The sequence below is a fragment of the Elephas maximus genome, chromosome 4 (assembly GCF_024166365.1).
Source record: "Elephas maximus indicus isolate mEleMax1 chromosome 4, mEleMax1 primary haplotype, whole genome shotgun sequence".
Lineage (NCBI taxonomy): Eukaryota > Metazoa > Chordata > Mammalia > Proboscidea > Elephantidae > Elephas > Elephas maximus.
Window position 1 is genome coordinate 77545251 of NC_064822.1, and position 18195 is coordinate 77563445.

An 18195-nucleotide genomic window follows, 5' to 3' on the forward strand; every position below is an offset into this window, starting at 1 on the left:
CTGTGCACTCTGGCCTATTAAGGTAGACACCACCAGGAGCTTCCAGGTATTTTTAAAATATAATACATTTAAAAATCAAAAAAATACCTTATATATCCCCAAAGGTCACTTCGTCCCATTAATTGATCAGATATCAGGTATGTATTGTGTGAACTTGAGATAAAATAATCACATAATGGATGATTCATATCTTGATAAACATATTTACACTCATTTTTAAACACTGAACATTCAGATGAATCCATGTATCTTGTAAAACCTTCAACTGACATCTGGCGTTGTTTCTTAACTATAAAAACAGGAAAAAGGATGCAGAAACACCATTAGTAGTATAAAAACTGCATCTCCCTTATACATTTACTCAGTAGTAGAATATACTAAAATAGCTATTTAGAATTAACAGTAATTTGTTTTCTAATATTTCTTCAGAAACAAATTTTTCTAGCAAATACCCTTAGTTTCATATCAACACTGAAGAATATATCATTTAATTATCCCTGATTTTTTCATGAGTTAAAAAATACAAAAAAGAATTTATGCATATTATAGGTCGATGGTGTTTCACAAGCTAAACACCTGGGCAGTCAGCACCCAGGACAAAGAACAGAACATTATTACAGCTCCCCAGAAGCCTGACTCTTGCGAACTTTCCAGACACCAGCCCCCTCCAAGCATATCCACTTCTCTGGCTTCTAACAGCAGAGATTAGTTTTCACTGGTTTTTGTGCCGTATATAAATAGACCCATTCAATATGTACTCTTTGTGTTTTGCTTCTTTTGCTCAACATTATTTTTCAAAGATTCATTCCTGCTGTTGTATATAGCCATGCATTCTTCCTTCCCATTGCTGTATAGTATTCCATCATGTGAATATTCCATAATTTATTTATCCATTCTATTCCTGATGACCATTTAGATCATTTCCAGCTTGGGACTATTACAAATATATAACCAGTTACGAGTCTTTTGGTGCAAACAGGTACTGTACTTTTATGAAAATAATGCATGCCTTCTATGTTTATTTGTCAACCACTCCTCCCCCTGTGAGGTATTTTTGTAGGCATGCTATACTAGTTTTTTACAACAACATGTAAAATAAAAATGAGCATAACCGTGCTTATGAAAATACTTTGTGGTTGGAAGGAGAGGTTGGCAAACAAACACATAAGGTGTGCGTTTTTTGCCTTAGAATACGGTACACATTTCTGTTGGTTGTATGCCTAGGGAAAGAATTTGTGTATGCTCAGCTTTTGCAAATTACGTCTATACTTTTTGACTCAGTGTAATATATAACCAAGTTATAGATTTGAGAAGAAAATTGGCTCTGGAATCAGCCTGGATTCAGACCCATTTACTTGCTATATAACTTTGAACATGTTAGTTAACCTGTCCTCATCTATGGAACAGGGATAATCAGAGCACCCACCGTGTTACGAGGATTAAATCAGACTATCCAGGAAAAACAATTAGCGTTGTAGGCACTGTATAAATACTTGTCGTTGATAATGATCATAATTCAGTTAGCACAAAAGAAAAGCTGATGCGATCATTCACTTTAGATTAGAGAGTGAGTCTAGGCAAGGAAAATTACTTCAAGGAACTTATCCTGTAGAAGTAGAGACTCATACAAAGATTGCCGTGCATGAACGCTCACGCTAGCATTATTTGTAAAGCAAAATAAATGGGGGCAGGAAAAAATTAAAGCTAGAATATATGAAGCAATACTATGCAGCTATTAAAAATAATGTATCCAAAAAATATATAAGCAAATGTTTATGATATCATAAAGGTGAAAAAGTCAGCTTTCAAAATTCTATTGCCATTTTGTTTTAAAAAAATAAATAAAGGTTAAAAGAAAATAAATCAAATGTTTATAGGCAAGCAAACGCTGTTTCAAAGCCATGCAAATTTAGGAATATGGGAATGTATCGAACGAACGCATCATGAAGTCTAACAGTAATGATTTGTGTGAGTTTATTCTTTGCCCCTTTGCAATTAGCAGTGGTTGGCTTATAACCCTTTCAAGCTATTAAACAATTAAGTAAATACCTTTGGTAATGGAATAGAAAACAAACTCATTTTGTGCCCTTAGACACTACCAGATTGAGATGACGATTAAGCTCATTTGGTAATGGATTTTTAAAAACCTTATTTGGTACATGTCAAAAATACCAATGTGGGAGGAGATTGAGGAGCTTGGCAGCATTTGGGACTATAAGATCATAATTCAACTTGACCTTAATAAGACTCTAAAAGGATCAATAATCATGCAATAAAATGTAAGGCCTTGGCTTTGTTTGAGAGTATCTGAGGCAGATGAAGGCTCAAAAGGAAATGCATGAACAGTGTAATACCGTAGTTAAAATGCAAACATCACTCCAAGGTATCACTGCCACATTCCCATTATCCATTTGTACCATTTAATTTACCACCTGCAGGTAACAAGGCCAAAGCATTTTTTTTTTAAATATTCATTTGACCACTGCTACAAATTTTTTTTTTTTACTTAAAGTACTCGCCTGTAAATTATTTTTTCCTAGTCTGCAATGAGATAAAGAGCTTGAGCCAGAGCATAAATCAATTCACTATTTCCTTAGAGAAAGTCTGGCTACAAAAAAAAGAAAGAAAAAGATGTCTGCTAGACTCATCAGCTGTGCTTAGTGATGTAGTTGTTTTACATTTTGGTGCGAGCTTTTTATCTTGTTGCAAACCTCCTAAAGTTTAATGGTGCTCAGACCAAACTTCGAGTAGCACTCAGTCTATCACTATAATGCTTTAAACCCTCAAGAGTCTACACAGTACTTAGTCATGAAGCCAAAATCTTAACTGTGTCTACAATATCCTACATAATTTGGTCCCTGTCTATCTCTCCAAAATCATCAACTCCTCGTCTTCCAAGTTCTAATCAGCTATCCTCCTTCTGTTCCTTGAATTCTCTAACTCTATCATTTCTCTTTCCTGGACCTCAGACATTCCTCTCATTTAGTCATATTTAAGTGACTAAGGCCTCAGCTGAAATGTCACACCCTCAGAGAGGACACTTCTGACACCTAACTAAACTAGACCTCCTAGGTTGATTACTTTCTATCACTTCGTTGCTTTTTTTTTTTCCACAACAATTAGCACTATCTGAAATTATCCCTTTATGTGTTTAGTTTTTTACTGTCAATCTCCCTCCAATCCCCATTAAGAATCTAAGACCTGGCCTTCCTTGTCTTCATTGTACTCCCAACCTCCAGAGTAGTACTTCAGTGTCACAGATAAATATTTGAAGGAATTATAAATACAAGATTCAGTGAAGGAATAAGTTTGATTTTGTTAGAACCCATATTATCATCCATTAAACTTGACAGCCATAAACCAACTTTCAGATGCAGAATTTGGACTTTCGCACCTCACTTGTTAACTGAATATTTTGTACTGTTCCTTCAGTTAATTTCAGCGGTGCTAAATATTGTGATGTAAGAATGTTTTTGTGCAATTATGTGACTGTTTGTATTATGTCTTTGTTACTTTATTTAAAAATAAGCAAAATGAAAAATTTGAAGTGTTTCTATTCAGTGAGAGATAAGACGAAGGTAAAAAATTGTATGACAGATCATTAGTCTAAAGGGTCGTTTAAATTTAAACCAAGCAATGGAGTGTCCACAACTGTAAGAAAAGCAAAAATCTGTAAATATTTATGAACTTTTGTAGACAGTTATGTCTAGAAACTGAGGAGAAATTCATGATTTGTAGCATTGTCTCTCCTATTGTTTTCCTTTAGTACATTTAATTTACATACATATTTTCAATAATGCAGTGCATAAAAATGGGAGACTGCTTATAATTTGGCTTCAGTCCTTTCCATGAGATCAAGACACTTCCTTCTATTACAGTGCACGTAACTGGGTTCTTGTCCTGCTTTCAAACCTGAGCTCATTTCAGAGCACTTGATAGATACGCAAAAGCAGCCAAAGAAAGGAGCTGGACAATGCAATAGGAATAGTAGGAAAGAATGCTGTGGTTACATAATGTAACTTTCTAAAAGGCATACGTACAGCCTGTAAACTACAAAAATAAAACCTCCATTATTTGATATTTTTAAGAAATTTGATCCATCCAAAAATTAAATTTGCTAAACTTAATTCATAAAAAATGATACTTTGCATATAACTATTCTGATAAAACTTTGAAATGCAAGCATACCTTCTTCAATGGGTTCATATTTTTGAATGAGCTCATAAGCAATCGTTTTAGTCATCTCCATGACATACTGCTCTTGCCTTAGAAAATCAACCAGATTTGTTTCAAAAAGAATTTTCCGGTTTGGAGAATATGTGTTGAAAATCTCAATAACTTCTTCTCTGTGTGCGATAATTCGATAAATTGCTCTAAATTCTTCTATGGTGATTTTTCCTTGCTTCTGCCTGTCATTATCCTACTAAAAAAAAAAACTGGTGGGCTCACATTGTAAATATAAAAAATACACAAAATTAAAAAGAATATTCAGGTAATACATAAAGAAAATTATACTAAAGCAAAGATAAAACTTACATTGGATTCTTATTTCAGAAAAAATATGTAAAACTATGTGAAGTGATGCTAGAGCCAGGTTAGGATAAATAGATCCCCACAACTAAAAACCCAGTGGGCTTAGTAGGAGCGGAATGGGGTATGAGAGAAGATGAGGTGTCATCTTTCCATTATACATTTCATTTTTTTATTCCACTCTATTTCACTACCCTTTTATTGCCAGGCCAGGCAGTATATAAACCCATGGTAGGCAGCGTGAGGCCTGAACCAAAATTCAGGCACTGTCAGAGGAATTAAAGATCACTTGAAGCTGCAGAGGCTGGAACAGTTAAGGTATACCTGGATGAAATGGGATCTGAGTTATCATTGATGGATTGGGGGCAGGGACAAAAAAGATGAGTTCCAATAAGAAAGATTGGATTCATCTGGATGTAGTGGAATATTCATATTTGACTTTGAGATAAGAGACAAGAACGTAGGCTGGGTCCAGTTATTTGAAATGACAGAGGTCCTGCGTAGGAAAATGACTAGCAAAAGCAGAAGCTCAGAATGATTAGTTGTGCGTTGCCAATTTGAAGACATGGAGAACTGCAGACAGGGGAGCAGAGAAGATGTAATCCAGTAGTGAGGTGAATATGGTCTAGTTAAGGTAGAAAAAACAGTTAGTGAAATTATGAATGGAGAAGCTGGAGGGGTCCATCACTAATTAAAAATTTAGAAGCATGAAGGAGAGAAATCAAGTATACCTGGAATAGCGAAGAGTTAGGACAACTATTGGAATTATAGTATCACAGACAAAACAACTGGGAGTAGGAATTGCAGTTTAGATGGAGATTTAATTGCAAGAAAGCTGTTTATCTACATCTTATTTCTTCTCCTATATTGTAAACAGCTTAAACACAGGGAGTATGTGTTGGAGGGACATTGTGTTGTGGTGAAAAGTTGACAGAAATTGTAGAGAGACAGATTTGACATTATATTCCAAGCTATATTCCAAGCTCCAATGCATGTGGCACTTCGGACACATAACTCTCTGACCTCCATATTCTTCTCCTGTGAAATGGGGATAGATAGTGTTACCTATGTTCTTTGGTTGCTATGAGGATTAGAGAGATACAATAAATGGTAGTTGTAAATATAAATGCATTTTTATGCCTTATCTATGTCTGTTTCCCTCACACATCTACCCAAGTAATTTGTCTTTTGATAATTTTGCCTATAAAGTATCCATCATTGTAGAAATCCTACAGTACAACAGGAAACAAGCATGTCAGAAATAATGTCTTCATCTCATCAGGAAAATTCTAGAGAATTTGGTATGAGGGATTGTGGTGCAGTAAACTGCTTTTATAGGGCCTTTCTAGTCATGATATCATGACTCCCAAAATGATTGGCTGGGCCACAGTCTTGCAAGGAATTGGTCAATTACAATGCAAATTGAGTGACTGTGGCCTACTGAGGCGATTGGTCAGTTCATGGTCCTGGGGAGGGCCATGCCTTGAAATTGACAAGAAGTAGGCTCATATAAAGCCTAATCCCACAGAGGTTAAGGGGGACATCGTTACCATCTAGAAGAATCTAGATCAGAGTGCTTCCTTTGGGCCCAGGGTTTCTGTGCTGAGAACCTCCTAGACCCAGAAGAGAAAGGTATAACACTGAAGACAGTGCCAGATGGCAAGATACAGCAGCAGTGGGTTTGCCTGCCCACAGAGCAAGAGCTGAGTGCCTTTGCACAGGAGGCTTGCCAATGGAGTTAAAAGTGCTGTAACATTTGCCTCAGTAGGGCAGAGGGCTCAGGGTACCCCATGCAAGGTTTGCCTAGGAGGATCCTGTGCAGGGGCTTTCCAACAGCAGGGCGAGCCGGATGCCTTTGGGCAGGAGGCTTGCCTACGGAGCTTCAGGAGCTGTAACACTTGCTTGTATAGGGCAAGAGAGGCCTGAGTGTGCTCAGTGCTGGAATTGCCTTGTACACTCCCCCACACCAGGCAGCAGGGGCCCAGGTAACATGGCGGCAAGAGAGCCCCGCAGCCCCGAGTAGCGTGGTGGGAGCTGGCAGCAGAGCCCAGTGAGGCCTAGCGGCAGAGCAGAAGCCTCAGGAGCCATGGAGGCCCCCGGAGAAGTGTGGTGATAGCTGGAGGCAGAGGTAACGAGAACACAGTATCTGACCTGAACAATGGCATGCCTGCCCAGCAGTATAAGAATGGACATGAGTAATTTGGGGAAAGGTAAGCATTTCCCCTTTGGGAACCTGTTGTCATTGTTTACTGTTTGCTTTCCTTTTGCCAACACGGTGTAAGTGCTCATGTGTCCAGCTCGATCACCCATGATGAATGGTTGATGCCAGTGGATGTATGTGTCTCATTCCTAGCAGTCTTATGGCTGCCTGGAGTTTGAGGCAGGGGCAGCCTGTCTGCATGTGCAATGCAGATAGACTAGTGCATACAGGGGTCCTAGAAGGAGTCTGAACTGGGAACAAAATATGGAGAGCACCAGGACATTTGAAAGAGGAATGCTAATCAGAGTGATTTGAAGTTGCAGAGACAGGAATGGAGTCCCAAAAGGAATGAAATGAAGGTAAGCTTGGGAAATAGCTGAGATATGTGCTTCCCAAATCAGAATGTGGATCTCTAGGGCTGATTAAAAAAAAAAAAAACCAAGACCAAACCAAACCCACTGCCGTTGAGTCTATTCCGACTAATAGTGACCCTACAGGACAGAGTAGAGTTGCCCCAAAGGATTTCCAAGGCTATAAATCTTTACGGAAGCAGACTGCCACATCTGCCACCTGTGGAGCAGCTGGTGAGTTCAAACCGTCAACCATTTTTGATTAGTGGCCGAGTACTTTAACCACTGAGCCACCAGGGTGCCTTAAATAATAATAACAGCAACAAAAAAATGTTGCCTTCAAGTCAATTCCAACTCATAGGGACCCTATAGGACAGAGTAGAATTGCCCCAGTAGGGTTTCCAAGAAGCAACCTTTTGGTTAGCAGCTGTAGCTCTTAACCACCGTGCCACCAATAATAGCACCCTAAATTTATAGTCTTATTCAAGGAGCTTTAAGTAATTTATACATATTATCAACTATCTTAATAGGCTAACCTGGCTTAACTGTTTTTAAATTCTGGAATTTGAGAGCCACAGAGGTGGATGATATAGAATTTAAATTTAAACTATTTTACTTCATTCTGCCCCACTCCCAATTTATCACAAGGTCTTATGTAAATTAATAAAAATCAAAGGGTGCCTGTAATTCCTAAAAGTATCTTTTTATATAAAACCGTACGTATTAGAAATTGTATTCCTACTCAATAAAAAAAAAAAAATGAAATATACATTATCCACTGAGTGATGGAAATTTTATTACTTTCAAGCAAGGTATGAGCTTTATCCGAAATGTTTCTCTGGTAACTTATTTTCTTCCTAAGAGCTCAAAGTTGCCATAGGATACTAGAAAGAATTGGAGAAGTTCAAACAAAGTTTCCCAAGTCCAAATAATTGCTATAATTGACAAAAACCAAAGAAGAATTAGATGTTAAAAGTTAATCAAATAACCAAGAAATAGAAACAAATTTATGAGCAGGGCGAACCAGAAGGAAGAGTCAAATGGAGAGTATTGAGGCACATAATAATAGCTAAAGTTTTAGGAGTCCCTATGAATTTTTTTTTTTATGTATTACTATCTCCCTAACCCTGGTGGTATAGTGGTTAAAAGCTACAGCTGCTAACAAACAGTTGGTTGGCAGTTCAAATCCACCAGGTGCTCCTTGGAAATTTTATGAGGCAGTTCTACCCTGTCCTATTGGGTCACTATGAGTCAGGATAGACTCAAAGGCAATGGGTTTGTTTTCGGTTTTTCTCCCCTGTAAGAGAAAACTGAAACTCAAAAGTCTTCTGTAAATTGCCCTAGTCCCGAAAAGGATTTGAACTAACTCCAAAACCATACAGAAAGGCAGTAGGAAGAAAGAAAAATAGATGTATCATTATATATATTAAAGCAGAAATAAATTCTGTAAAATGCAAATCTGATCATTTCAGTCTCTTCTTAAATTTCTCAGTGCTTCTCCTTTGTCTTCAAGACAAAACCCAAAATGTGTTGTGTAGCATCCAAGATCCTTTAAGATGTCACCAATGTCTCTATGGTTTCAGATCTGACCTTTTCCCGCCTAGAGACCCACATTTCTGGTGCTCTGAATTTGTGAGTTACATTATCAACAGCGGTTATCTCTTCTATTGTACAGGTTTTTTGTTTTATTTTTTCAGTCTGGAATACCCTACTTTTTAATTCACTAACTTTTACCAGTCCTTGAAAAAGTGCCATCTCCTCTAGAAGCCTTTCTGTATGTCCCTCTGCATTTCCTCCCTAGGCCACATAAGATACCCCATCTCTGAGTTCTACTAGGGCTCTGCACCTTTTTCTATCATAGCATTTATTACACTGTAAAGTCAAAGAAGAGTCTTTACAAGAAAGGTGATCCGGTTGCTGAGTCTTCAAAGACAAAGTGTTTGACTGAAACCAGAACCCAACCCGTTGCCGTTGAGTCAATTCCAACTCATAGAGACCCTATAGGACAGAGTAGAACTGCCCCATAGGGTTTTCAAGGAGCGACTGGTAGATTTGAATTGCCTACTTTTTGGTTAGCAGTTGAGCTCTTAATCACTGTGCCACCAAGCCTTCATCTAACTGAAAGTGAGGAGGAAAGGGTTCATTCTAGTCGTTGGGAGCAGGGTGAATAAAGCCACAAAGGTATGAAACAGAAGACTCTGAACAGAGAGGATGCTAGCAAAGCTGTGGTAAGAGGAGTCAAAATTTGATCATTGACGGGCTTTAAGGAAATAAATTATGTATATAGTTGGATTCTTGTTTTGGAAAGCTTACTCTGCCAGCTGTGTAGAAGGTAGCGGCTGGAATCAGAGACAAGGAAACCAGACTGTAGAGCTTTTCAAACTTTAGTGTACATATGACTCACCTAGGGACTTGTTAAATTGAAGAGTTAGCTTCATTATGTCTGGATTTTGCATTTCTAACCAACTCCTATGAGTCGGAATCGACTCAACGGCAGTGGGTTTTTTTTTTTTTTTTCCAACCAGCTCTCAGAGGATGTCAAAGATGTTGGTCTGAGGACCACACATGGATTAGCAAGTAGGGTAGAGAGAAATTGATTTAGTGTAGCAAGAAGGTAGGCCTGAAGAAACATGACAGATAATTTGATGTGGAAGTGAGGTAAGAAGTCTGGGAATCTCTCAAGTATCTGGCTTGGGTAACTGAGAGAATAGTGTTGCTGTCATCAAGAAAAGAAATAGAGAAGGACAGACAGTTTGGAAAAAAAAAAATGAGTTCTATTTTAAATATTAAATTTGAAGTATCTCTGCGGTATTCAAGCAGAGACAGTGGGCTATTAGAGGAGTGGGGCTGCATGTATACAGAAGAAGACACAATAAGGACTTTGGAGTCACATAGATTCAGATGTGAGTTCTCATTGTGATATGCAATATGAGCAAATTATATCAAAGTTCTTATCCTCAATATCCTTATGTATAAAAAAAAGATGCTAATAATGTCTCTTGAATGTTTGTTAAGATAATGTATGCAAAAGCATAATATAATGCCTAGAATATGGCAGATGATGAACAAATGGTAATATTTACATGGCTTTGTTGTTCAAGACAGAAAACATGAGACTCGTTCCCATTAAAATAGTAGTTGAAGCCATTGAGGGTCAATAAGATTGCTCAGGAAGAGTTTACAAAGTAAAAAGAAAGAAAATAAGGAACCCAATTTTAAGAGGCAGGCAGAATAAGAGACCATCACAGAATGGATGGAGAAGAATTGCCAGGAATTTAAAAGGAAAGCTAGGAGACAGTGATGTCATAGAAATCAGAACAGAAAGAATTTTAAGAAAAGGGGGATAAATAAAATGTACAGAGAGGCTAACCAGTGATTCTAGCATTTTAGGCATAAAAAAGTTTTTCAAGATAGGTAAGAAGGCAAAATCTAATTGCAATGGGAAGAAATGGAGAAAGAAGTGTAAAGGATCCTTTCATACAGATTATATGTCAAAAGAAAAAGGGACTATAACATTTAAAAGAAGATTTGATGCCCTTTATTTTTTAGAGGAAACTAAAAATGTATAGATTACAGAGGACCAGCTGAGGTAGGAACCATAAACTTAAGGTGGAGCCAAACAGAAAAACTGTGTGATTAGGTGAGAATGTAAGGGGCTGAATTGGTTCAAAGTTGTGAGTTTGTTGAGCAGAGGCAGCATAGGAATAACCTACTTTTTCTTTTTGTCTTCTAACTTCCAATCCATCCTACACTGCTGCCAGATTATTTATCCAAAAAATACGTTGATACGTATCTTTTAAAAAAATGTCAGTGGTTACCTAATTTCATAGTCTACCAATCAAGTCTCCATTATCTGGCTGTAATTGACAGTTGCTGCTATTTCTCACCACTCCCCTTCATGCATATTATTGTCCAGTCGTGGTGGATTACCTTTTATTCCCCCAAGTACTCTTTGCACTTAACTCTATACATATTGCTTGCATTCAAGGCCCAGTAAGAAACCCACCTTCACCATGACATCTTCTACAACAGTTTCTGTCTCTTCAGATTCCTTGTTAGTATTACTCATGAGATTTATTATAGCTTACTAATGTTGTTGTTAGGTGTCATCGAGTTGGTCCAACTCATAGTGACCCTGTGTACAAAAGAACAAAACACTGCCTGGTCCTTCACCATCCTTACAATCACTGCTGTGTTTGAGCCCCTTGTTGCAGCCACCGTGCCAATTCATCTCATTGAGGGTCTTCTTTTTCGCTGACTCTCTACCAAGCATGACATCCTTCTCCAGGGACTGGTTTCTCTTTATGAAATGTCCAAAGTATGTGAGATGAAGTCTCATCATCCCCGCTTCTAAGGAGCATTCTGGATGTACGCCTTCCAAGACAGATCTATTCTTTCTTCTGGCAGTCCATGATATATATATTCAATATTCTTCATCAACACCACAATTCAAATGCATCAATTCTTCTTTGGTCTTCCTTACTTATTGTTCAGTTTTTGCATGCATATGAGGTTATTGAAAATGCCATGGCTTGGGTCAGGTGCACCTTAGTCCTCAAACTTTCTTATAAAATATTAATTTGTGGGCGGGGCCCAGATGGCGGACTAGGTAGACGCTACCTCGGATCCCTCTTGCAACAAAGACTCCGAAAAACAAGTGAATCGATCAAGTACATAACAATCTACGAACCCTGAACAACAAACACAGATTTAGAGATGGAAACCAATACGGAGAAGCAGCGATTGTTTTCGGAGCCTGGAGCCAGCGTCCCAGTCAGGTAACCTTCAGCGCCCGATTTAGGGCAGAGCCCAGGGGAGCAGACGGCACAAACAAGGGGCCCAGCCCTAGCCCCCGAACTAACCCCGGGAGGGGGCCCAGCCGGTTCACGCGGGTGGCGTGGCGATGCAGCTGGTGGGAGAAGGCCCCGGGAGGCAGTGACTGGTCTTGGAGCTGGGAGAGCAGCATCCCAGCTGGGGAACCGTCCAGCCGCGATTTTGACTGGGTGCAGGCACGGCATAAGCATGGAGACCTGCTCCACTCCCCTGAAATAACCCCGGGAGGGGGCCCAGCTGTTTCGCGCAGGCGGCGTGGCGATGCAGCAGGTGGGAGAAGTCCCTGGGAGGCAGCGACTGGTCTTCGAGCGGGGAGAGCACCGTCCTAGCTGGGACACGCGCTCACGGCACAAGCACGGGGAACTGCTCCACTCACCTGAACTAACCCTGGGAGGGGGCCCAGCTGGTTCTCGGAAGTGGCACAGCAACGCGGCTGGAGGGACGAGAAGTCCCCGGGAGGCAGCGACTGATTTTGGAGTCAAGAGTTCACCGTCCCAGCAGGGGAGCCTTGACATTGGGCGTGGGGCTGGCAGCAGAGGATCTGACCGTGACTCCAGCAGGCCAGACCCCCCGGGGGCAATCTCCACACAGCCAGCACACATAGGTGATGCGCCCCATGGGAATCTTAGATATAATAGTCATTCCAAGCAAGACAAGCAACTCTGGCTATATTCTGAGCTGCTAGTCTCCTATCTCTCTGATCCCTCCCCCACCGTCCCCAGGCGGCTTCATTAACATCCGAATTGCCTGAGCCAGAGGGAGAACTCTGATAGGGATCTGACTGCATTTTTTTTTTAGCAGATTTTCTGGAAAAACTAGTTTCCCAGTGATGGCTCAGAGACAACAATCCATATCAAACCACATAAAGAAGCAGACCATGACAGCTTCTCCAACCCCCCAAACAAAAGAATCAAAATCTTTCCCAAATGAAGATACAATCCTGGAATTATCAGATACAGAATATGAAAAACTAATTTACAGAATGCTTCAAGACATCACAAATGAAATAAGGCAAACTGCAGAAAAAGCCAAGGAACACACGGATAGAACTGTTGAAGAACTCAAAAAGATTATTCAAGAACATAGTGGAAAAATTAATAAGTTGCAAGAATCCATAGGGAGAAAGCATGTAGAAATCCAAAAGATTAACAATAAAATTACAGAATTAGACAACGCACTAGGAAGTCAGAGGAGCAGACTCGAGCAATTAGAATGCAGACTGGGACATCTGGAGGACCAGGGAATCAACACCAACATAGCTGGAAAAAAATCAGATAAAAGAATTAAAAAAAATGAAGAAACCCTAAGAATCATGTGGGACTCTATCCAGAAGGATAACCTGTGGGTGATTGGAGTCCCAGAACAGGGAGGGGGGACAGAAAACACAGAGAAAATAGTTGAAGAACTCCTGACAGAAAACTTCCCTGACATCATGAAAGACGAAAGGATATCTATCCAAGATGCTCATCTAAACCCATTTAAGATTGATCCAAAAAGAAAAACACCAAGACATATTATCATCAAACTCGCCAAAACCAAAGATAAACAGAAAATTTTAAAAGCAGCCAGGGAGAAAAGAAAGGTTTCCTTCAAGGGAGAATCAATAAGTTCAGACTACTCAGCAGAAACCATGCAGGCAAGAAGGGAATGGAACGACATATACAGAGCACTGGAGGAGAAAAACTGTCAGCCAAGGATCATATATCCAGCAAAACTCTCTCTGAAATATGAAGGCGAAATTAAGATATTTACAGATAAACACAAGTTTAGAGAATTTGCAAAAACCAAACCAAAGCTACAAGAAATACTAAAGGATATTGTTTGGTCAGAAAACCAATAATATCAGATACCAGCACAACACAAGGTCACAAAACAGAACATCCTGATATCAACTCAAACAGGGAAATCACAAAAACAAACAAATTAAGATTAATTAACAAAAAAAAAAATACACATAACAGGGAATCATGGAAGTCAATAGGTAAAAGATCACAATAATCAAAAAGAGGGACTAAATACAGCAGGCTTTGAACTGCCATATGGAGAGTGATACAAGGCGATATAGAACAATACAAGTTAGGTTTTTACTTAGAAAAATAGGGGTAAATAATAAGGTAACCACAAAAACATATAACAACTCCATAACTCAAGATAAAAGCCAAGAAAAACGTAACGACTCAACTAACATAAAGTCAAACACTATGAAAATGAGGATCTCACAATTTACTAAGAAAAACGTCTCAGCACAAAAAAGTATGTGGAAAAATGAAACTGTCAACAACACACATAAAAAGGCATCAAAATGACAGCACTAAAAACTTATTTATCTATAATTACGCTGAATGTAAATGGACTAAATGCACCAATAAAAAGACAGAGAGTCTCGGACTGGATAAAGAAACACGATCCATCTATATGCTGCCTACAAGGGACACACCTTAGACTTAGAGACACAAACAAACTAAAACTCAAAGGATGGAAAAAAATATATCAAGCAAACAATAAGCAAAAAAGAAGAGGAGTAGCAATATTAATTTCTGACAAAATAGACTTTAGACTTAAATCCACCACAAAGGATAAAGAAGGACACTATATAATGATAAAAGGGACAATTGATCAGGAAGACATAACCATATTAAATATTTATGCACCCAATGACAGGGCTGCAAGATACATAAATCAAATTTTAACAGAACTGAAAAGTGAGATAGACACCTCCACAATTATAGTAGGAGACTTCAACACACCACTTTCGGAGAAGGACAGGACATCCAGTAAGAAGCTCAATAGAGACACGGAAGACCTACTTACAACAATCAACCAACTTGACCTCATTGACTTCTACAGAACTCTCCACCCAACTGCTGCAAAGTATACTTTTTTTTCTAGCGCACATGGAACATTCCCTAGAATAGACCACATATTAGGTCATAAAACAAACCTTTGCAGAGTCCAAAACATCGAAATATTACAAAGCATCTTCTCAGACCACAAGGCAATAAAACTAGAAATCAATAACAGAAAAACTAGGGAAAAGAAATCAAATACTTGGAAAATGAACAATACCCTCCTGAAAAAAGACTGGGTTATAGAAGACATCAAGGAGGGAATAAGGAAATTCATGGAATGCAACGAGAATGAAAATACTTCCTATCAAAACCTCTGGGACACAGCAAAAGCAGTGCTCAGAGGCCAATTTATATCGATAAATGCACACATACAAAAAGAAGGAAGAGCCAAAATATTAATTTGTGTATTTCATTTCCTCCTTATGGGAGATCACACTTTATTCATTTTTACAACCCACAGTTCCTAAGAGGATGCCTTGCACATACTGTAGATTGAATAACGGTTGTTAACTGCTCGGAGAATTTGAAGACTTAAAGCAAGTCCTAAAACATCAATTCTTAAAATGATAAAGTATACTACTTTGTATGCAACCAAAAATCAAAACTGTAACCTAAAAGTAGCTATGTGTTTTGAAATGACACATAATACTTCTTATATTTTAAATGACCAAAATTAAAGCCAATGATAAAAGCAATATTTTCTGATAAAGGGATAAAACAACTTAGCGAATTGCTGCTTAAGCCATGATTCAATAATGAATTTTGTAGAAAGAAGTTTAGAGTATATTGCCAAGTCATAAAGTCATACGTTCTTTACTGAAATTTTACAAGAGAGTCACCTTGTAAGGAAATAAATTCATGTCAAAGACTTGTTGAAAAGCCAGATTCTTAGGAAATGAATAAGTGTAAAGCAATATCTTACGAACGATAATGATTGATCCAGTTCCAACTAATATTTATGAGTGCCTACTGGTACGAGGTACTTTCGCACATATTTTATTTAGCATTCAGAACAATACAGATAACAACATTAACATCCCCATTTTGCAAGTTAAGAAATACAATCAGAGAGACTTTTGACTAGCTGAGTACTACTCAGCTAGGATCTAATAGAGCCAGGAATCTCTAAGCCCATCTATCTTGACAATAATAGCCCTGAGACAGGAAGATTTTGGTCATCAAAGTAAGATTGATTATTGTTCATTTTATTCACTCCAGCAGAAAGGTGTACTGATGAAGTGTAGAAAGATTAGCAAAGGAAGTTGAAGCGAAAGGGTTGGATGTTTGAGAAGCTTAATCTTCAGCTACCCAGAAAATGTAGTTAGGCAATACACTTTCCCTAAACAATCTATACACAAGACTTCAGCCTAAGGCAACAAAGTATTAGCTATTATGGGACCTGTTGTTTTTGTTGTGAGGTGGCACTGAGTCAATTCCAACTCAAAGTGATACCATTTGACAGAGTAGAGCTGCCCCGTATGCTTTTCTAGGCTGTAATTTTTAGGTGAGCAGATCACCAGGTTTTTCTCCTGAGGAGCCACTGTGTGGGTTCCAACTGCCAACCTTTCGGTTAGCAGCTAAGTGCTTAACCATTATGCCACCAGGGTCCTTCATTATAAGGCTTAGGGGAATTATTTTAATATTAAAAATTGTTTATTATGATCATCAGCCTTGCTTATACTTAAACTATACTTATAAAGCACTTGAGTTTATTTTAAAGAGGTTTTTGAAGTAAACTAAACAATCTCCACCACTCTTAATTTTTGTAATTAACATTGTTTTCACAGCCACTCCAAAAGGTTTTGCTAAACCAAGTAGAACTTCAGTCCTGGTCATGTCCAAATAATCATAAGTTGCAATTAATTTCTGCACTTGTCATAATTGTCGAGCATTCCACTTAATGCATTTAAATCTGGTGTGTATTTTACCCAACTGCATATCAAACAACATCTTGAAGAGAATTCAAAGAAACTAGAAAATCACCAAATAATATTTAGTGCATTTTATATATTACCACCCCTATTTTTTTTTATATACTATGTTGGGAAACCCTGGACATGTAGTGGTTAAGAGCTACAGCTGCTGACCAAAAGGTCTGCAGTTCAAATCTACCAGGCACTCCTTGGAAACACTATGGGCAGTTCTTCTCTGTTCTATAGGGTCGCTATAAGTCAGAATCAACTTGACGGCAGGGGGTTTGGCGTTTTTTGTTTTTTGTTTTTTTTTTTTTGGTATATTATGTTGAGCATGAATTTCATTAAATTAGGAAGCACATAGCTGTTTTTCCTTGAATACCTTTTGGGGAAAAAAATTCTACAAGTAAGTCTTTCACAAAAATTTGTGTTCTTCAAATGCAGTATTATCATGAATTGATTAAAATTCTAATAGCTCATAGTAGCGCACAACTACTTGTATTCATAAGAATATCTCTGAAATTCTTTATTTTTACTACAGTCTCTTGAGAAACACAGCTTTCTTTTTTTTTTTTTTTTTTGCACTTCCTCTTGGTTTTTGTAAACTTAGGTAGCCAAATCTTCTCGAGAGATTTTTGAGCCAGTTCTCCATGGGTCCCTTGCTTTTTCTGCAGGTCTTCTGAACAGAGGCACAAACTGTATTTCTTCACAACTTTCAAGGAAGTTTGTATAACCAACAGCCTTAGGAGAGATAGTGTCTCCCTCCAGAGCAAAAGGCATGTTTGTTTACTGTTCAAACCCTGGTGGCGTAATGGTTGAGAGCTATGGCTGCTAACCAAAAGGTCAGCAGTTAAAATCTGCCAGACACTCCTTGGAAACCCTATGGGGCAGTTCTACTCTGTCCTATAGGGTCTCTGTGTGTCAGAATCGACTCAACAGCAATGGGTTTGGTTTGTTTTATTTATATATATATAAAATAAAGATAATGAACCCTCCAGGGCAAAGATCCGACAGGCCTGCTGCCCAAAATATAAGAGCTGGGTTCCTAGAGCTTAAGGCTCTTCTCCTGTAACACAACCTGCTGATTGTGCAGGTGTCACCTGACTCTCCTAAGGTCACCCTTTGGGATTTGGGATGTGGGGAACTATCTTTTGTCTCAGACCCAGGAATCTGTCTACTATCACTATCCATGAAACTATGGTAGGCTAACTTGTTAACTTGAAAGTAGGGTAAAATCTGATACTTCACAGTTTGTGATGGTGGTAACTACTTAAACATAGATTAGCAATCTGACTACACACTCCTCAAAAGCCAAAATTATATTTAGGCTCTCTTTCTTCCTAACTATCTAGATTGGCCAGTCAGGCATTTTTACCTGATTCCCCAAGAAACGTACCATCCTCCTACTCCAAAACTCAGCTAAGACATTTGACTTTTTCTTGTTTTATTCAAGATCCTTCCCTCTGTCCTCTAGTAACAGAATTGAGCCAGGTTCCTCTCCTACTAGTCCTTCTTTAGGC

At 38.5% G+C, this 18195-nt stretch overlaps 1 protein-coding gene across 1 annotated transcript in view; it reads right to left on the bottom strand.

The window, feature by feature from the left end:
- The window catches only part of PLCZ1 (phospholipase C zeta 1), a 74711-nt gene that overhangs the window by 37732 nt on the left and 18784 nt on the right, over positions 1 to 18195 (bottom strand). Inside the window, exons 2-3 of the mRNA XM_049882570.1 lie at positions 4189 to 4420; positions 88 to 289 (exon numbers count right to left, since the gene is read on the bottom strand). Of these exons, the coding sequence (XP_049738527.1) occupies positions 88 to 289; positions 4189 to 4249 (263 nt within the window). The 5' untranslated portion in view covers positions 4250 to 4420. The remainder of the gene's footprint in view (positions 1 to 87; positions 290 to 4188; positions 4421 to 18195) is intronic.